General features: G+C 42.1%; 2 protein-coding genes across 2 annotated transcripts; both read right to left on the reverse strand.

Moving 5' to 3' along the window:
- Positions 1 to 1,739: 1,739 nt before the first annotated feature.
- On the reverse strand, positions 1,740 to 7,294 carry LOC140574965 (extracellular calcium-sensing receptor-like). Its single transcript, XM_072695063.1, has 6 exons — positions 7,077 to 7,294; positions 6,155 to 6,443; positions 5,076 to 5,906; positions 3,762 to 3,992; positions 3,343 to 3,466; positions 1,740 to 2,647 (listed from the first exon to the last, which is right to left on the reverse strand). Exons 1-6 carry the CDS (start codon positions 7,292 to 7,294, stop codon positions 1,740 to 1,742), a joined length of 2,601 nt encoding a protein of 866 aa, XP_072551164.1.
- A 3,716-nt stretch (positions 7,295 to 11,010) lies between these two features.
- Positions 11,011 to 15,935, reverse strand: LOC140574637 (extracellular calcium-sensing receptor-like). The gene is made up of 6 exons (XM_072694499.1): positions 15,700 to 15,935; positions 14,562 to 14,847; positions 13,651 to 14,472; positions 13,130 to 13,351; positions 12,922 to 13,045; positions 11,011 to 11,906 (listed from the first exon to the last, which is right to left on the reverse strand). The coding sequence occupies exons 1-6, from the start codon at positions 15,933 to 15,935 to the stop codon at positions 11,011 to 11,013; spliced, it is 2,586 nt and encodes an 861-aa protein (XP_072550600.1).
- Positions 15,936 to 22,006: the final 6,071 nt, after the last annotated feature.

A 22,006-nucleotide genomic window follows, 5' to 3' on the forward strand; every position in this document is an offset into this window, starting at 1 on the left:
ACCTCTGAAGGTGTCCTGTGGTATCTGACCCCAAGAATTTAGCAGCGGATCCTTTAAGTCCTGTAAGTTAAGAGGTGGGGTAAACATGGGGTAAAACTATTTACTGCATATTACTGCATGGCCCACAAACTAATAATTAGAAAATAAATAAATAAAGAGCCCACAAAATATTTGTGGCACCATTATTTCTGTCCTATGTCATTTTGCAATCATCAGTGCCCCAATAAGATTTACCTAGAAGTAAAATTCCTTGGTAAACGTACCTTGGTCAAAGTATGATTCACATTTGATTAAAATTAGAGACGCACAAAAGCTGACACAAACAGATGTCCAGTAGCTGTTGTTCATGCTATGATACAAATAAAAATGCTGCCAGACCTAATCGGTTTACTTTGCCAATTACAGTGTTAGAAATGCAGTGTTTTTAAGACTAGACTTGGGAAAACTGGACTAGGTAGTTGGGCATGTATGTATTGTGGATACAGCCTGGGTTTGGGAGAGCATGGTGCAAGTGAAAGACGGCAAGAACGCACCACAAAACAGGCTACAAGAGCAGTACAGCTTTATTCATACTATTAACAACTAGAATATTAAGAATAATATTATTGGTATTAGTTCAGTGTTGATGTCAGTTGTCATTATTATACAAAACAATAACAATGTCAAAATGATGTAAAACAATCGTTTTAATGATTTTGTGAACAGCAAAAAGAAGCATATACAAGTAACTTAATAACTAAAAAGCTAAATAAATACATTAATTATGCATAAATGAATAAAACCATTGCTTATCATCATGTTGCAGGATGCAAGACATTGGCATCTGCAATCCAGTCTATCAAATGCCCCCACCAACAGAGAATGAATCCCAAATCTGGCCAAAGGTTCCAGAATCATTACAAACTAAATCCCTGTATCAGCTCTCAATTACACCCCTCAATAACACAGCTGAGAGACATCTTACATATTTACTAAAATGTGAAGTAAATATGTGTTATATGTTCCAAAGAAATAACACATAACACATAACATACATATTAGAGGCAGGTATTCCAAAGTGTTTTATGTAATACAGTATAAGAGAATATAATTTACCCATCAACCGCGCTGGTCATGTCTCCAAATGTGTAATGCTAAAGATGTCCCAGTACCAGTGTGTTACCAGTGTGTTATCTCACACCTGCTCCTTCAAGCAAGATGCAACAACTTATTACACAGCTCGCTCTGCTTTCTTATAGCGATATCTGTGGGGCCGTTTAAGTATAAAACCCTGGATTTTTTATTAATATTCATGTTTAATTTTACTTATTTGTTTTGGGCTGTCTGTGGAGCTCAACTGGCTTGGTTATCTGTTACTGATGGAGCACACTGGAACATCAGTGCGCCCTGGTGGTAAATATAGAAATCACCAGTTTGACAAGTAGGCCTAGAAACAGCAGTCCTTTATACCACTTATCAGCCATCCAGTCACTTATTTACTCAGTATTACCAGTTACAGTTTAAAGGAATTGCAAAGTTCATCTAAATGTGTTATGAATTGTTATAAAGATCAATAGTGGAAGAGACCAAAAGTTTAAAATACATACTTTTATTTTTTTTACCTCCTGAGTTCAGCAAAGTTTGGTACAGTATGTATAGCAGATTCCACCTCCAACCCAAATGTAACACACCTCAGCCAACCGCAGATTTTTGGAGGCAATAATTAGATGAGTCATGTTGGGTTGGAGTCATGCTGCTGATCACCTGCTGACTTTCTGAGACATGAGATATTTCTTAGTATTCTTCTCAGGCATAAATATGATGATGTAACACTTGGGAGCAAAAATACATAGAAGTACCCCAAAACTAGAGGCTAGAATAGCAAATATCTCCACAGCTACTGTGAACTTCCCAGGAGAGCTGACATAAGCTGGGATGTAGGCGATCCAGACCGCACAGAATATGAGCATGCTGAATGTGATGAACTTGGCTTCGTTGAAGTTATCGGGCAGCTTCCGAGCAAGGAAGGCCAAAACGAAGCAAAAGGCGGCGAGGCAGCCGATGTAGCCGAGCACGCAGCAGAACAACGCCATGGAGCCCAGGTGGCATTCCAGAATGATCCGGTCTCGGTACAGCCAGGTGTTCTTCACTGGATAAGGCGGTGCTGTGGTCAGCCAAGCCACGCAAACGGCACACTGCAGGGCCGAACACAGGAACACGCCCAGTCGCTGCTGAGGGGGGCGGAACCAACGTGCTGTGTTGTTGCCTGGCAATGTGGCCCTGAAGGCCATGAGCACCACCAGAGTCTTGCTCAGCAGGCAGGAGAGGCAGAGGGCGAAGGTCAGGCCGAAGGCTGTGCGTCTAAGCGGGCAGGCCCAGCGTGACGGTTGACCCAGGAAGGTGAGGGCACACAAGAAGCAGAGAGTGAGTGACAGCAGCAGCAGGAAGCTCAGCTCGGAGTTGTTGGCACGGACCAGCGGTGTGTCACGGTGATGGAGGAAAATGGCAGCTACAGTCGCTGTAGCAACAACGCCCAGGATGGCTGTGGCTGTGAGGGCCATCCCGAAACCCTCGGTGTAGGACAGAAACTCAATCTGTTTCTCAACACAGCTGTCACGTTGTGGATTGGACCAGAGGTCCTCGGGGCAGAGCGTGCACTCTGATTGGTCTGGAGAAACAATTTAGGAAATGTTACCTGAATAAATAAGCCAGTACTCCATTCAATCTAGAGCTTTTGGAAACCACCGTTAATAAAGGATCTGTGTGTATCCTATCAGAGTAAAGTGGCCCACAACTACTTTTACTGGGGGTTTCTGAATCAACTATAACTTGTATAGAGCATTCTGTGAAAAATGTTCTATTGGAGAACCTTTAATGAGTTCATAGTTTTGGACACCTGATGGGTGTTTATAAAGGAAGAGAGAGAAAAACAGAGAACTGATCTTTTCTACTAGATATTTTATGGGTTTGATTGCAGAAGAACTTTAAGGGTTCTCATAGATATTGGGTGTTTAAACCGAAAAGGGACTGAAGTAGAGTTATATGGTCAGTTGATGGAGTTACAGCAGTGTGCTCTTCAGTGGCAAAAAGAGAGTTCTCAACTTCCAGCTTTAGAGGTTGACAGCAAAAGCATGTCATTACGGGACATAAAAAGTAACATTTTAGGCATACGGGTAAAAAACTACTATTACTATTTGTAATTATTAAAAATAATTATTTTTGCTTATCATTTGAATGAAGTTATGAAACCTTTTATCTCATTGCCTTGTTCAGTCGACTGCTGCGCTGTATTGAATCGGTCAAAGCAGACAAGACTAAATTGTCCTGGAAACAATTTGGAGACTGTCCTGAAAACAACTGTACCTAGGCTGTTGCTGATGGTGCCCTCAGCACAGGGCACACAGTCGTAGCAGCAGAGAGGCTGGCCCTTACGTGTGGCCTTCCTGTAGCCTGGCAGACAGCTTGCTGAGCACACTGACACAGGCACCTGAGAGCCGTAGAAGGAGGCAAAAAAGAATGAGTGAACATCTCGGGCTTAGTATTCAGTCATTTATCTTAATACTTATTATTCAGTAACTGCTACAAATGATTTAGTAACTAGGATGGAACTGATGGTGCATACTGGGCCATTAAGGCTTTAAATGGGTTCAATTGGTTATTTTAATCATGACATAGTGTTCACCAACAGGATGTAATGTTTTTATCTCCAAAACCAGTGATGAAGCTGACAGTGCAGAACACACGTCTTATTAAATGAAATTAAGTGCAATTGTTCTCTTCACCGTCTTGGAGCCATCATGCCACACAATGTTGTCCTGGTAGAGCACTAGCTGCAGCTCAGTTGGAAGATAGGAGTCGAAGCGTCCGACTGTAACAAACTCAAGCGTCCTGCCGTCCGATCCCTCATGCCAGTTTACGATATCATACGACCCTGCGGGATCTCCGTACTCATCAAAATATACGGTGTCCCCAAACATGTTGGTGAAGTTCACCTCCTTTAGGTACTGTATCACCTAGCAAAAAAGAAAAAAAAAGATGTTTCACCAGAAATGTGTACAGTTTAAATTAAATAAAAATTCCAGGTAAGTTACATTTCACTGTATAAAAAAAAAAAAAAAAAAAAAAAAAAACTTTTTTTGAAAAAATATTTCCTGCCCAAAATATTAATATAAATGACATTGTATGACATGTATTTTCTCATCAATTGACTAAATTCCAGTTTATTTTTATTTTATATGTAAAAATTCTATAAAAATAATGGCAGTGTAAAATGATAAACTGGGTTCATGTAGGGACTGCAATCCCCTTATATGTTTTATTTGTTTAAACGTTAAAACATAAAGTATGTTTGTAAAAAAAAATGCTTTTTGTTTTAATGTTTTAGTGCTTAAACAATCAGCAGTCAAACTTATAGGAGATGGCAGTCCTTACACAAACACAGACACAAATCAGCATATATCAGCATTTTCATTTTTCACTGCCATGAGTTTTGTACTTTCACTTGAAGTTTCTCTAAAACACCTCTAAAAAAATAAGTCAACTGAAATATATAATTATGATGATGTGATAAGTATAGTCATATGCAATGGTTTGAGCACCTCTATTCACGTAACAGGTTTAAGTGATTTTATAAGTGTAAATAGTCCACAAACTAAAATTTAAACAGGTCATTTTACAACACAATTTCTTTTTACTTGCTTATTTTAATATACTGGAAAAAATATGACAACATATTTTAGATTTACTATATACAACCTTTGTACATGTTATGTTATATTAAAATGTTACATTTATTTAAATAAAAGGTAAGTCCATTAAATGTGTGTTTTTGTAGAATACTTTATATAAAAATAAGATAAGTTAGACTAAGTTAGAATAAAGTATGTATTTTGAGCAGGGGTCCCCAAACCTTTGCAGTTATTGACTGACTGCGATTAAGGTGTAAATGAAGTACTCAAATGAGGAACATAAAATCACTTTTGCATGGCTTAGTTTTCCTTTTTTTAAGCATACTTCAAAACTTGATGTCTTATGAGGCTTTATTAGAGTTGCAGAGTTGCCTTTTTTCCTCAAACACAAACTGGGTTTTGTTTTACCTGCCAGGGCTGCAGGTTAAGGATATCTGGACACTGCTGCTGCTTATCAGTGTTGCCCTCTTTCTTCTTGCACTTAAGCAGGTTGTGCAGAGCATGTGCTACAGCATAGACTGCCTTGTGCAAGTTATACGTCACTCTGAGCTGGGACACATCGTTGTAGATGGTCTCAGTGTCCTCAATCCTCTCCTGTCCGGTGCAGGTACGGTTATAGTGGTCAAGATCGGCCATACCAACAGGTATGCTCGTATTAAAGGAGCACTGAAACTGCGTTTCCCAGAACTCCCTAGCAGAGGGGTTATAAGGTTCCCCCAAAGGCTGCAGGCTGTGAAGGAAAGTTCTGAGGCCGGGGATTTCAGCCCTGCGGATGGCGAAACCAATAGTGCCGCTGAGAGAGGGGTAGCTAGTTGATATGAGGGTGGATGTTATCCAGGCTTCACTGGCCACCCACTGCTTGCCCGTCACTTTCTGCCTGACTACTTCCTCCATGACTGGCTGGATGTCCTCCTCAATGGCGAAAGCCACTAGCACACGTGCAGAGGAGTCTCGAATCATCCTCACAATTTCCTGGACTTGCTGCTGAGAGGGTACCTTGGGGATGATGGCACGAAACTCCACGCACACACCCAGGCGGGTCACCTCAGCGGTGAACATTTCCAAGGCAGTTCGCCCGTAGGCATCATCACCTCCCATTGCGCCGATCCATGTCCAGCCGAGATGCTTCACGAGGCGGGCGAGAGCACTGGCCTGGTACGCGTCACTGGGGATTGTACGGAAAAAGTAGGGGAACTTCTGCTTGTCGCTCAGGCAAGCACATGAGGCAAAGTAACTCACCTGGGAAATAAGAGAGAGAGAGAGAGAGAGAGTGGAGAGGAGAAAACTGCTTGACACTGTAACTCCATATCTTACACACCATTTAAAAACGCCAGCTGCCATTTACAGTGCATGAACATCTAATGATAAACGGAATTTATGAAAAGCACACGTTTCCAGTTCAACGTTAAAATGATTGTCTAATGGCAGAGGGGAAAAAAAGGCATGCAAACATTCAAACACACAGTACATGGCCTTTTGCGTCTCACCAGTGGGACTCTGAACAGGTTGAGCAGTCTAGAGACCGCCATAGAAAGGGTGGATCCCGGGTCTCCTATGATCAGAGGGATGGTGGGGGATGAGCACGCTCCTGTGCTGTTCCTCTTCAGGGGCAGGGACACCACAGACAACGCAGATCTGGTAGACAGAGCCATCAGCCAGCAATGGTCATAAAGCCTGTAGCCCAGTGTGATGTTTGGGAGCAGGTTAGGGTTTCTGTTGATCTCCTCTATGAAGAAGATCATGGCCTGAGACCAGCGGAATGCACGCAAGTTCAACCTGCAGCAAAAGGAAAGTCATTGATATCACAATGGTGAAAGTATGTTGCACTATTTGCTACTTAAAAGACATTTACATGATTTACAACAGCCAAAGAACGGAACCACATTTTTATGCTTACAAATATCTGACAACAGAAATTGCTTTAATCCTTTAACACACTAAAGTATTATAAGTATTATAAAGTATTAGTAACCACAGGGACTTTTGTACAAACTGGTGGGGCTATTCATTAGTAATAGAAGTTATATTCTATTAATAAGTAATAACGCTTTTGTCCCGCCGGCAGGTCATAGGCTATTTAAGAGGCTAATTTAACATTTGCAAACATATTGTACATTGTAGTATTTATAAAGGAGTAAATCAAATTTCAGTCCCAATATCAAAAAAAAAAATCTAATTACAAGGTACATGGGTATTTCCTTAATAGATATAGCCAAGAGTAAAGCTTATTTTATGACCACACTGAGTCAATGAACAAGTTACAGAAAGAACAAGCTGAATATTTTATCTTCAGACAGCCAGCTTAGTAATACAGTGGATCAGGTACTGGTAAAACACCATATCACATCAACGTCAGGGAGCTTTCATCATTTTCAGCCACAAGGAATTTTATCAGGCAATAGTCTTTACCCCTTGCATCTCCTCTTGCCTGGTGCACTCACAAAGCTCAGCTCCTGATCCACTCCCTTAGAGTGGATGGGGAAAATTCCAGCCAGAATCACCTGGCCTTCCTTATGGACCACCGCAGAGTCCAGGTCCTGCCAGCGCTCGCAGTCCATGTCAGAGATACCAGAGTGTGCGGGGCACAGGAGAGGAAGCAGCAGTGTGGCGACCTGGAGGAGCTGCATATCCTAAATATCAGGTCGCATCAGTGGCCTGCTCGGAGTTTAGTATGCAGAGCAGCAGCAGAGACTGGAGAGTTTTATAGAGGTGGATTAATGAAAAGCCCCTCTGTAGGGAAATTAAACAGTGGGGTGAGTTATGCACAGAAGCAAAGACACGCATGCGTATGTATGGTTCACCTATTAGAGAGCTTAATCATCTCAAAGGCAAAGGCAACAAGTGATTAGTCTGAATGGGAAGTAGAAGATGTATTACAAACTGTTCATTCCTCCATTTCTCTGCTTCCGTTAGCTTGCTTTCAGTCTGTTCTTCATTGATCAGTACCCCACAGTACCACCATAGAGTAGTTAGTATTTGGGTGGTGGGTCATTCTCCGCACTGCAGTGACTGCACTGACATGATGGTCGTATGTTAGCAGTGTGTGTTGCGCTGGTGGTACGAGTGGATCAGACACAGCAGTGCTGCTGGAGTTTTTAAACCCTGTGCCCACTCACTGTTAGACACCCCTACCTAGTTGACAGATGTAAAGTCAGAGACAGAAGCTTGTTTGTTTGTGTTGCACTTGTGTCTTGTACGCACTGTCTATGTTGCACCATGGTCCTGGAGGAACGTTGTTTCGTTTCACTGTGTACTCTGTATGTAGTTGAAATGACAATAAAACCCACTTGACTTGACTTGACTTGACTCTCTGATCTGTTGCTGCACCGTTTGTGCTGGTCATCCTCCTTCATCTGTGCCTACAGGACGCTATTGCATATTTCCGGTTGGTGGACTGGTTCTCAGTCCAGCAGTGACACTGAGGTGTTTAAAAACTCTGATCCGCTCTTCCAACGCAACACACACCACTAACACACTCACCACCACCACCAAGTCAGTCATTGTCTGACTGCAGTGCAGAGAATGACCCACAGCCCAAATACTACCTGCTCTGTAGTGATCAGTCCTGTGGGGGTCCTGAATATTGAAAAACAGGATGAAGGGAGGCTAACTAACAAAGTATGCAGAGAAACAGATGAGCTACAGTATGGAATTAAACTACAGAGTGCTCCTCTGTGGTAAGTGGAGTGTTGAAAGAAGAAGGAGATTTTTAAAGAAGTGGCCTCTCAGAGTATCTGTTGCATTTGACCAGTTGTCCTTAGCAGTTAAAGGTAAAAAAAGGTAAAGGTGCACGTATTTGTCACGGTACAGTGTACACTGTACAGCGAAATGTGTCCTCCGCATTTAACCCATCTGTGGTAGTGAACACACACACACACTAGTGAACTAGGGGCAGTGAGTACACACACACACACACAACCATGGTGGGCAGCCAACTCCAGCGCCCAGGGAGCAGAGAGGGTAAAGGGCCTTGCTCGAGGGCCCAAAAGTGGCAGCTTGTCAAGCCCAGGAATCGAAGCCACAACCCTGTTATCGATAGCCCGGCGCTCTAACCGCTGAGCCACTACTGCCCAATTGTACGCTGACCAAGGAGAAAACCATGATGTATTACTTCAGCCTGTTTTCCACTATGTAAATGTAACAAATTCGATATAATCAGTGAACAAACTGACGGTGTTAAATGGCTTTGCATGTAAAGGCCTTTGTGACTTATCTGAATGGCGAGAGCTGTTTACCTTTGAGAAGGTAGTCTTTATGGCTTTCCTGCTTGTAGGAGTCTACCTTGGAGTGGGTAACTTATGTGTAGACTAGTAGTAGTGAGGCTACTCATTCACTAACCAAGTAAGTCTATGCTGATTGCCATTCTAGTCTCTGTTTGAAAAAGAAGAGCTTTTTGAGGGTGAGAGTATCCTATATAATACCTATTCAGTCTACAAGCAGGGTGAAGGTAACACAGCAGGTAAGAAGATCAAGGTGTTGCCTAGTACTTTAGAGAGCACCTGTGAGCTGATGTCTACCCTCAAGGTGCTGCCCATTGCCTTGCAGGCTCATGTTCTTGCCCAGCAGATTGCTCCTGTTTATAGTGATGTTCCTTGGGTTGCTTCAATTCTTATGTCCTGGATGGCTTCTGTTATTGCTCTCCAGGTTAGTCCAGTTTGCACCACAAATGGTTTTAGTTCCCGCTACCTGTAGAGTTTTAGTACCTTCCTCCCAGGTTGCTGCAGTTCCAGCAGCCTGGACGACTCCAGCTCCTTATCCCTAGGCTTTGTCATTAGACATTAGGCCCACGTATTGCCTTTTTCTGTGCCTTTGCTGAGGTTTAGAGGGGCTCTTGTGACACAATGCTGTTGTTTGCACTGAGTTGTTTATTACCCTTCTCTAGAGGATGGACATCTGAGAGATGGATGCCATGGAAAAAAACAAAATGTTTCATGTAATCAGCTGTACCTAATCAGTCAGCTGGAGTCTGGAGGTGTGTGGATGGAAGCCTCCAAATGTTTTTGTTATTGCTGTACTCAGTGAGCAAAAAAAAGTCTGTTAGATGAGTTTTTAATTAGCCTGCAGCAGCTGGGCATCCAGTGAGGGGCTCTGAGGTACAATACATAGGGAGATACACAGAGCAGTGAGTGGGAGATAACGGTAATGCTGTCAGGCCTTTGAGATGTACTGCAAGGCCTGACCGCAAGTAATAGATTAAAGGTGTACGTCTGCAACTGCAAAGGCCTTGGTGGAAATGGCAATGGTCACAACAGTTTATGTGGTTAGACACTCTGATTACTCTTGGTTCAGGTTTTCAGCTGAACAGACTTTTCTCAACAACGCCTCTTAGTGGTCATAGAGCAAAGTAGCAAGTTTTGGAAGAAAGTATATATTTTCTGGCATAACATTATGCCTGACATTATGGTATAATTAACATAAAAAAATAGAAATGTTTGATGTGTTTATTGGTTGCCAGATATAAACATATACATATACTGTAAATATACTGTAAAGAGATGTAAATATAGTCATTTAGAGTGATTTCGGTGTAAAAATGGTAATTATAGAGAAGCATAGTGACTCGAGGTTGCAAATGTAGCCATTTAAATTACTATCCATAATCACCAGTGAATTGAGACATTCATTTTTAAATGAAATGATGGTAAAACAGTGAGAAATTAGGGGGGGGGGGGGAGTTTTCTCTGGGGACCTTTGCAATACAATGCTCTTCACGTACCTCACATACCATAAATGGCCCTTACAAAAGCTGTTCTCAGAACTGTTAGAAAACAATTATCTCCAGGTTAGTCCAGTTTGCACCACAAATGGTTTTAGTTCATGCTACCTGTAGAGTTTTAGTTCCTGCTTCCCAGGTTGCTGCAGTTTCAGCAGCCTGGACAACTCCAGCTCCTTATCCCTAGGCTTTGTCATTAGACATTAGGCCCACATATTGCCTTTTTCTGTGCCTTTGCTGAGGTTAATGATGGTAAAACAGTGAGAAATTAGGGGGAAAATAAGTTTTCTCTGGGGACTTTTGCCCTACAATGCTCTTCACGTACCTCACATAGCATAAATGGCTCTTACAAAAGATGTTCTCAGAACTGTTATAAAACAATTATCTTCTATACCATGTGGTATATTTATAACCATTTAGTTTAACTTATAATTGACATTTAATTTAATTTACATTTAATTAAGTTTTAGTGATACAATTTATGGGGGCATCAATCTATACATGTATCCGGTTCCCATCATCACCACAAGTTTTTCTAGAATGGAGCATTTCCCACCAACCCACTCCAAATAACTTCCTTTTCCCGTCTGTATATATTTGTCCATTCAGTATTTTCTTTCATTTTCTTGACTATTTGGCCATCATGTTCTTTCTTGTGTTCTTCTCTGGTCTGAGTAAGATAATGTAACACTTTGGGGCAAAGATACACAGTAGAAGGCCGTAACTGGAGGCCAGAATAGCAAAGACCTCCACAGCCACTGTGTACTTCCCTGGAGAGCTGACGTATGCCGGCACAAAGGTGATCCACACAGCACAGAAGATCAGCATGCTGAAGGTGATGAATTTGGCCTCATTAAAATTGTCTGGAAGCTTGCGGGCAAAGAAGGCCAGCAGGAAGCAGACGGCTGCCAGCAGACCGATGTAGCCCAGCACCAGGGAGAAGGCGAGCGTGGAGCCCATATCACACATTAGGATGATGCGCGCAGACTCTCGGGTCATCAGCCTGCGCGGGACAGGAGGCGCCAGGCCCAGCCATGCACCGCAAATCCCAATCTGCACTGCAGTGCATAGGAAGATCAGAGCACGCAGCTGTGGGGGCTTGAACCACCTCATAGCATTGCTGCCTGGGAGAGTGGCCTTAAAAGCCATCAGCACCACCATGGTCTTCCCCAGGATGCACGAGAGACAGAGGCAGAAAGCGATGCCAAAGGCTGTGTGGCGCAACTGGCACGACCAGGCTGTGGGCTGGCCGATAAAGGCCAGCGCACACAGGAAGCACAGCCAGAGAGAGCTGAGGATGAGGAAGCTAAGCTCAGAGTTGTTGGCGCGGACGAGGGGTGTATGCTGCTTGAAGGCGAATATGAGGGCAGTGGCCAGAGTGGCGCAGGAGCCCAGAAGGGCCACAGCCAGCAGAGCTATTCCCATGGTGTCGCCATAGGACAGGAACTCCACCAGCTTGGGGATACAGGTGTCCCTCTTCAGGTTGGACCAGAATTCAGGAGAACATGTGACACACTCTATGGCATCTGGCAAAACACAAGCACAGGACACATGACAGCTATACTGGGAAAAGGTTTGAATATGTCTATATGCTCCAAACACCATGTGTAATAAGGTGGTATGAGTGGACTTTACAAACATGATAATCCAGTGATATGCAATGATATATTTGACCAGAATTGTGAAGAAAATGTGTTTTATTTATTTTTTAAGTGTAAAGTTCAATAAACCTAATAGGGAATTAATAAAATATACAAGGTTTTGAGAAAGCACTCCACATATTACAGCAACACAATTACTGCCCAAAGTAAATAAAGCCAAACACAAAATCGTGTTTATTTTATAAATGTACACATTTAAATCAAGTTATTTAGATGCTACATTACCATTTACAGGGTAGGTGTTACACATTGCAGTGCTTTGTGCAGTGCATTTCACATTTCACACATTATAAAATGCATGTTGTATCTGATTGATATCATCTTGTCATTTATTCTATTGTATTTAATGCTAAAGTTTTTATTGTAATTTATTGTTTACAGGGCGGGCCGGGACAGGCTAGGAGCAGAACTTGGGACAGATTTAAGATCTGCTCAGTGTTCACTAGCGGCGAACTACCTCTGAGCACCAATCATCATCTCTATTATTGCTTTTTATTATAAAAGTATTAAACCATTCAGCTTCAGAGCTGACCTTGTTAGTAAATCTGGCCTATCAAGAGTTACAGATAACCATGGTGTGTAATGGTGTATGTGTGTGGGCAGGTGGGTGAAGATTAAATTAATAAAAATACTCAGGTCATGCAACTAATTCCCCCTGATTGTATTGCAGAGTTTCTTAAAGCAGTATTTATAGTTGTATGACTTGGTCACATGTATTGTGTGGTTGTGTAAACACAGGCTCCAGCCTGATCTCATCAAAACCCTTGATATATATATAAATGCACAGAAATGTCTGTGGAAGCAACATAAATGATAATTCACTAGCTTTACATCCAGCAGTTTCCCATAATCTTTGTATAGATATTAGCAGTTGACTTACTTGTCTGATTGCTAATCTCCCCAGCTGCACAGAGAATGCAGTCAAAGCAGCAGACAGGGAAATTAGGCCTAATGGCCTTCCTGGTGCCTGGGGGACAGCTGCTACTGCAGACAGACACAGGGACCTGCAGATCAAAGAGCAGGGCAACTAAAGAGATACACATGAGCGCATATCTGATTAACAGGTTTTCGAAAACACACAGACTTACTTGTCTCTGATAACCATTCCAAATAATCTGTTTCTCTTCTATCTCCAGTTTAGTGCTCTTGGTTTCATCAAATGTGCCGACAGTGGCATACTGGACCTCTCCGCTCTCCGAGAGCTGCCAGTTGATCAGGTCATACATGGCCACGGGATCACCGTTTTCATCAAACTTAGTCCCCTCACCAAACTCATTAATGAAGTCCACTTTCTTCAGATAATACAAGAGCTGAGTACAGAAGAACAAAGAGCAAAGAGGAGGGGATTGTCAGTATGTGTATGTGTTGGGGTGATGGGTTGTCACATTTTGGATCACATATATGAAAACCATGTGATCACATAAACGCATTTATTTGACATATGTTTATTATGATATTTTTCCTTTACATGTGCTCACATGTATTTTCTGAAAGGTAAAATAAAACCCTGAAGCTCGAAAAATAAAGGGGAACACATTTTTCCCAAAGAGGTTACTACATCATAAATGTACAAATCCTGCAATGTTAGTGAGAAAATGAATGTTTCTACCTGCCATGGCTTTATGCTGTGTGTGTCTGGGCAGGCTCCCCCAGGGAAGGGTCCTCTCTCTGGCACACATCTTAGCATAGCTTCTAGAGCATGGGCAATAGCATAGACCGCCTTATAGATGTTATAGGAGATCCTTAGTTGAGAAACATCTGAGTAGATGCTCTTTACACTAGCCAGCTCCTCTGAGCCATTGCAGGCAGGGACACCTAAGACTGCTCCACCGCTTCTATTGTGAAGAGAGCACCTAAACATCTCCTCCCAAAACTGCTGGACAAAAGGATCATTAGGGTAGGTGGAGGGGTGCAGGCGCAGCAAGAAAGACTGCAGGCTGGGAATTTCAGCCCTGCGGATGGCGAAGCCCATAGAGCCCTGCAGAATGGGGTGGAACTCTGGGGGTGAGAGCACGGCTGCTGTGATCCAGGCTTCGCTGGCCAGCCACTGGATACCAGTCAGGTTGTGCCTCAGAGCTTCAGAGAAGAGAGCCTTCACATCCTGCTCCAGAGCAAACACAAGCACCACTCGAGCCCCTGACCCACTGATACGCTTGACAATCCTGGCCATCTCAGTTGGGGCATGGTTTTTGGGAATGATCTCATAAAAGGCAATGCATGCGCCCAGCTTGGTGACTTTGTCGTTGAAGATTTGGGCCCCCCCGCGGCCATATGCATCATCCCCGGCCACTGTTCCCACCCAGGTCCAGTTGAAGTGATGTACAAGCTGAGCCAGGGCGTCCACCTGGAAGAAGTCACTGGGCATGGTCCTCAGAAAGGCAGGGAATGCCTTCTTGTTGCTCAAGCAAGCACAGCTTGAAAAATAGCTGATCTTTGGAGAGACAAGAGGGAAAAATGATTAGTATAAGTGAAGACTTCAGCACTTGCCATCAGCCATTCAACATGCTATACTATGCTCACCTGTGGCATCTGGAAAACACCTAAAAAATGTGCAACCACCAGCGATAGTGTGGATCCACCGTCACCAATGACAACGGGGACTTTGCCCTGACACTCTGTTCCGCCGCTCTCCTCCTCTCTCCCCCCCATTAGCTCCACTGCTGTGCGAAGAGCATGGAGAGGTGAACTGCACGAGTCATAGATCTTATAGCCCAGTTTAATGTTGGGCAAGAGACGTCTGTCTCTGTTGATCTTTTCGATGGCAAATATCATTGTCTGCATCCAGCGGAACGTCCGGAAATTGAACCTGTCAGGCACAAAGATAGATAACATAGTAAAGGCTTACTTGTTTAAGTGAGCTAAAGATCTATGACATGTAACAAATCCCAGCATTGTCCCTACAGCTACACATGTGAGCAAACTCAGAAAATGATCCAGCCTTTTATGAGCTAAAAAAATGCACAATATAAAAAAAGGTTGTTTTTCTGATTTTCTTACTGAAATTAAGCTGAATATTTGAACATTTTAAATGTGAAATTTTATATAAAAAAATGTTGTGAAATTTGCAGATAAATGTCATATTTCAGTTTCCTCATGAAGATATTAACAATTGTAATAAAAAATAATTAAAAAAACAAGAAAACATGTCATTAGAACAAGGATGCCAAAACATTTATGTGTTTTACGTATGACTTATGAATCTTATAAACCAAAATGTATTGACATGTGGCAAATCCCTGTCCGGAATTGTCATAAAATGCAATTAACATTGTCCCATACATTTTAGCAAGCTCAGAAAATTATCCAGCTAAAAAATGCTCAAAAGTCAAAATTTAAAAGGTCAAATGTTGGCATATTTTCCTAATTTCTAACCGAAATTAAGTTCCAATATTATATTATATTATGTGAAATATAAAAAATATGTAGACATTTTGTTGTAACATTTGCAGACAAGTAAGGAAATTTACGATTGCAATTGAAAAAGAAAACTAGAAAACATGTCACTTGAACATGGATGTCCAAACTTCTGAATATGACTTCTGCATTTTCTAAACTAAAATGTACAATAAATCAATAAATGTATTTAAATAAAATCCAAAATCCATGTCTTTGGAGATGCTCAACTGTTTTGCTGAGCGGGGGAGTATCGGTGACTGACCCAGTGCACTGAGCGGGTTCAGGCTGAGATGTGAAGGTCAGCTGTGATTCCAGAACAGCATCATGGAGTGAGAACAGTGCCCCCAGAGTGATATTCCCCTCCTTGACCACCGCAGGCAGGCTTGCAGGGCGAATGAGCCGACAGGCTTGCTGCTGGAGGAGCTGTGGAGAGATCAGAGTACAGAGGAATGCCACAGGTGCGCACACACACACATAAACACACACACTCCACTGCATTCTGGCTCCAGACACCCAGCCGCCTGAGATGAATTTACACTGCCCCGAAAATCCACTGCACTGAAAATCCACAGTGCAGCATTTTCTATGTGACGTTCGGTGATGAGCACAAAGACAATCACGGCGCTCACGTAATGAAGGTAGGGTTCACCCATGCTCACTTTTATGTTGCACATGTTGTCCCGGCACAACCCGCCGGTGCAACATCGGGCATCGAATGCCCTTGAGAACATCAGTCAGTGGAAACAGAATTGCACCCCATAATAAGCACATACAGCAATAACACGCCACACTCCCTGTCTTTGTACAGAAGATTCTGATGGCGTCATACGTCATCGACAAGCAGACTTCAAAAGACATTGTGTCCCAGACATCATTTCTCTTCTAATACTTTGTTACTCAACTCTGACTAACAATCTTGAATGACTGTGCCAGTCTGGGCCTGTTGTCAGAGTTTATGTCCATTTCATTTAAATTTACATTTACATTTACGGCATTTAGCAGACGCTCTTATCCAGAGCGACTTACAAAGTGCTTTGCTATTTACCCAAGAAAAACCTCAGCCAGTTAGAATAGACTAATAGTTCAAAGATACCTCTAAGCTTTAGATATTACTAAGCGCAAGTCAATAAGGTGACCATAGTACTCTGCTATTCATCCAAATACTCTCAGAAGTGGAGGGTCTTCAGTCTGGGTTTGTAGACAGCGTGCGTTGGACTCTGCTGTTCGGACACCCAGGGGAAGCTCGTTCCACCACTTTGTTGCAGGATAGAAAAAAGTCTGGGCGCTCGCCTTCCGTGGATTTTGAGGAATGGCGGGTCGAGCTGAGCCGTACTTGAAGCTCAAAGGGCTCTGGGTGTAGATCGGCTTTTGACCGTTGCCATTATGCACGGTGGGGCTGGTCCGTTCTTGGCTTTGTAGGCCAGCCTCAGGGTTTTACATCTGATGTGGGCAGCTACAGGAAGCCAGGAAGCCATACACTTTGTGTGTCCTGTTCAAGCAGAATACAACATGGTTCTGTTGTTTATTCTGCTATCCGGAGGATGGGTTGCCCTTTTAAGTCTAAGTTCCTCTCAAGGTTTTTTCCTTTTGATTTGAGGGTATTTTTGCTTGCCACTGTTGCCACTGGCTTGCTCGGGAAACTCTAGGACCTGTATCTCTGTAAAGCTGCTTTGTGAGAACATCTGATCAATGATCAAATCAAAGTTATTTGTGTAGCTTTTTACAACTGGTGTTGTCACAAAGCAGCTTTACAGGAATCAGTAAACAGTAAGAGGACAGGAGATCAACACAACATAAAACCCTAAACCCCTAAACCTGGTGAGCAAACCAAAGGTGACAGTGGCAAGCAAAAACTCCCTCAGAGCTGGAGGAAGAAACCTTGGGAGGAACTATGGTTCACAGGGGGGACCCATCTATCCGTCTCTGGTCAGAACTATTCATAAATGATTGATAAAAGTCTGTACATCAGGCTAGAACAGCAGATGAAGTGTCACACCAGAATTCTAGCTGAAATGAGCATGCAATGGCAGAGTGGACTAAAATGGACCTGAACTCCTTCAACAGACTTGTGTAAATCTTATCCGACAGGACGGAAGCTAATATCATGGCAAGGAGACACAAACAAAGTGTTAGAAAATAAATGAAAGTCTATGAAAGATCCCACTAACACCAAAAAACTATATCCAGCACTACACCTAAAAACTTTCGCTAATATATACCAGCCATGGGCGAGCATTAAGAAGTGCTGAGGAGTGAAAAATAGACCTTTCTTTAAAAAAAATAAAAACAGAAGAAACATCCTATTTGACAGTGCTCCTCAGGTAGTGTCTAACCTAAGGCTCTCTCAGTAGGGTATTTAGGCTTGTGGATTAATGCCTCATTAAAGACTGTTTAGTGGCATTTGGGAGCAGCTCAGAACTGTAAACGCTGCAGGCAGTTTTCGCAGAGACAGAGTGAGAATAAAGGCACACTACAGTGTGGCTCTGGGCTATTTTTCCTACTTAGTTCACTTTAATAGTGCCAGGAGATTGTTGCTGTTCTCCTAGGAGCAGTTGAGTGGACCACAGGGCACTGTGTAGGATTGCTACTGATGCTTCACAGGAAGCAGACTTCTTATTCAAAGCTAACAAGATTTGTGAGGATTTCAAGACAATACAGTGTTTTAGCAATAGATATAACAAACAGAACTTGAAATATTTCTTTAATTTCTTCAATAAGGTTGTATTTAATGTCATGTAAGGCTACTTCATCATCTGTGTACATGACCAAAGACACAATGCAAAGCATCTGAATATACAAATACAAATCACAGGAAAATATATTTTAGTAACTCTTTCCTACAATTACCATAGAACTGCATTCGTAAGGCTAAATGGTACCTACATAAGCTTTTCATGATAACGTGTGAGTTGAAGCCTACAAAAGCATTTACAAAGGAAAATTCTAACAAGCTTTCTGGGCTGAAATAACATCAATACTTACCAATACAGTCTTTAAGACATCGACTGTTTAGAATAAAACCTTTTAAACACTTATATACAGTACCGGTCAGACGTTTGGACACACCTGGTTGAATGTGGGCTGATCATCATCTTAAAAACATTTGAACTAAATGCCAGGTGATCATATTTTAGTTTTTTAGTTTTTTTTTTTTTGTTTTTTTTTTAAGAGGACACTGGGGACACACGGGTACCCACTGTAGATAGGATGTCGTGGTTGTGGGGGGTGGGGGGATTGGGGGGGGTATGGGGTTCAAGTAGGCCTAAGTTGTAGAATTATGCAGTTACTGTATGTTAATGTACATTAATACACTAACATTTACTCATTTAGCAGGACCAATAAAAAGCCTTAATAATTTAGCCTTGGATACCTGTGTGTCCCCAGTGTTCTCTTTTTTGAAAATAAAAATATGGTCATCATAGCATTTGGATCAAAGATGATGACCAGCACACATTCAACCAAGTGTGTTCAAACTTTTCACTGGTACAAAATGTGTGATGTTGGTGCCTGACAAAATACTGTTCCCAATGATTCTAAAGCTACAGGACCCCAAAGAGCAAGTGGAGGTGAAAAGAAGCAAAGATTACAAAAAGGGAACAAAGCAATGGACAGCTTACACATGCATTTTTGTAGTAACACCTGGGTGAGACTGAAAAGTAATGTCTTCTGTGCATTGTTCACCTTGCATTCTTAAGCTAGACTTAAATCATTCTCTTCTCTGACTCACTGTGTTAAGAAGGGAAATAAACATTATGTTCTGTGGCAACACCACTGGGATATACTACAGTACTGAAGTTGTAAAATAAAAATAATTGTCATGTTACTCATGTCAAATAATTTAGCATGAGCTTTGCTGCCAGTGGTAGAATGGTACTCAAAATGTTGGGATTTACTCAAGCAAGAAATTCCCCAAGAATCACCTTCACCTCAGGTATTATAATATTATAATTATACTTCTGTTTGTGTCAGGGTTTATTATTGTAAAAGTAATTTTATTTGTTTATGGTATCTTCAACAGTGTAGTTGGTAGCTGGGTTTGGGCTGTTCTTCATGCTGCCGTCTGACTCCCAGCTGGTTTTGCCCGGTTTGGTAGGACACCAGTCTGTCTCATTGCCCTTCTCAGACACCCCTGTGCACTATACAACATCCAACACCCATTCCATGAACTTGGATGACAGTTTTCTTTTTGGTTGTCCCAATCCCACAATGGAACAAGTTTCTCTCTGTTTCTGGTTCTCACTACAGGCAGACAGGACAACTGAGAGGGTGGGGTGGGTGCAAGTGTGAATGCCTTTAACTTAAGAGTGCTGCTGCCTCAACTGAGTCACTTTCATATCAAAATAAAATCAATCACGTTTGTTGTCACGTTACATTACGCAGGTGTAAAGGTGATTAAAAAAACTTCCCTCACATTAGTACAAAAAAGGAACAAAATATATTAATACATTTATATATATACACACATTATACACACATTAAACATACTTTCTATTTATATTGCAATTTTGTGTTTATGTGTATGTTATTTTGCTATATTGAGTTTAATGCAGTTTCAATGTAAATGTTTTATATAATCTAAATGTTTACATTATTTACAAAAGACACTGGATGGGTCTGAAATCAGGTGTAGTGAAAGTGGGGAGAAGTCTTTGTGGGTGCAATGTGACTGAGCATAGTTCTAGTAGTAAGTGCAGGGAGCAGAGTGTGTTTGAATGGGGAGGAGGTGTGATGATACAAATGAGATAGCTTGTGGACTGTGGACCAGTACACTGCACAATTGTTTGTTCAGCAGCCTAACTGCTTAAGGATAAAAGCTGTCTCTGAACCAACTGGTTCTGGTCTTCATGCCTCTGTACCTCCTGCTGCTGGGCAGCTGTGAGAACATGCAGTGGCCTGTGGGGATGGAATCCTTAATAATCCTTCCGCTCGTGTTCCCATACCAGGTGGTGATGGGTGATCCTTAGCCATCAGAGGTAGAAGAGGCATTGTTGTGCCTTCTTCGCCACCCGGGTGGTGTGATCTGTCCATGTAACACCAACAAACTTGAAGCTGCTAACCCTCTCTACAGTTGTCCCATTGATGGAGATAGGGGTGTCGAATCTCTCCTGTTTCCTGAAGTCCACTGCAAGCTCATTGGCCTTGCTGATGTTAGGAGAAGGGTTGTTTGCCTGGCACCAGTGTGAAAACCAAGCACACTGGCTGTCTTTGAACAGGGAAAACAGTGGCCAGTTTGAAGCATGTTGGCACGACTGAGCGAGAGACATGTTGAAGATCTCTGCAAAAACTCCAGCTAGCTGACTGGTGCAAGCTTTAAGTGCTCTGCCAGGTATGCCGTCTGGGCCAACAGATTTATGGGTGTTGATGCACCTAAAGGATCTCGGTGATGGATGGTGTTTTCTCCAGGGGAGCAGTGTGATTTGCCTTGAAACAAGCATAAAAGCAGTTTAGCTTGTCTGGAAGCGCGGCCCTGGTGTTTACCATGGAGCAATAGCTTCCATTTATAATCACTTCCATCAGTGATTGTATTTAACCCCTGCCACATGCTTCTGATGTTGGTGGCGCTAAACCACTTTGGCTCTGTTCTCACGTTTGAAAGCAGCACTGTGTGCACTCAAAGCCATGCGAACCTCACAGCTGAGCCATAGCTTCTGATTGGGGTAAACACCAACGAGTCTGCATATTCGCTAATGTTGTTTGCCGAATTACGAAACATTTCCCAGCTGCAGTTTCAGAACTAAAGCAGAGCATCACAGAGGGTGTTCTTTTCAGGATATGCTTCATTCTTCTTCCTCTAGGTATTCTGTTGATCCATAGGCCCAAAATTTCAGTTTTGTTTCATCACTCCACAGATGTTTTAGGATTCTGTTCTGTGGAGCACTGGAATCAAAACTCTTCAGGCTTCTAGCTCTAGTTCTATGGTGCAGCCATCTATGCATTGGCACAACTATGAACAGGAGACCTGGCAATGCCATAGCCATTCATGGCTGAGAGTACAAATGACCACTTTCTCTCTCTCTTTCTCTTTCTCTCTCTCTCTCTCTCTCTCTCTCTCTCTCTCTCTCTCTCTCTCAGTGGATAAGCTGTAGGCTGATGTAACAGAACTAGCTGTCCTCATGTGTTCTAGAGGAAACACATGCAGGCCTCCAACATACCATATCATTATGTTATATGGTGAGTCCTAGCTACTTTTTTTGAAACACAATTACTGAATTGAAGGAGCACATTTTGATTTATATATATTATTATATATCATTAAACATTATATATCATTAAACATCATTATATATTTAATAGAGGCAACCTCTTTAGAAATATTTTGTAATCTTTTCCAGCCCGGTGAGCATGGCAGTTCCACAAACCTGTGTGATTAAGGTTTAGATGGGGAAGACCTTCTAAATTCACCTGATATCCTCTGGATCTAAATACAATTGTTGCTTAATTTGTCAATTAAGGTAAATATATTTAATATAACATATTTTAACCAATAAATAAATGTAAAATTAAATTGTATTTTTGTCATTTGTTTAATCAGTTATAAACATTTCAGGTCAGTAGTTTCCCAGATTCCC

This window comes from Salminus brasiliensis, chromosome 13 (assembly GCF_030463535.1).
Source record: "Salminus brasiliensis chromosome 13, fSalBra1.hap2, whole genome shotgun sequence".
In the NCBI taxonomy this organism is placed as follows: Eukaryota; Metazoa; Chordata; class Actinopteri; order Characiformes; family Bryconidae; genus Salminus; species Salminus brasiliensis.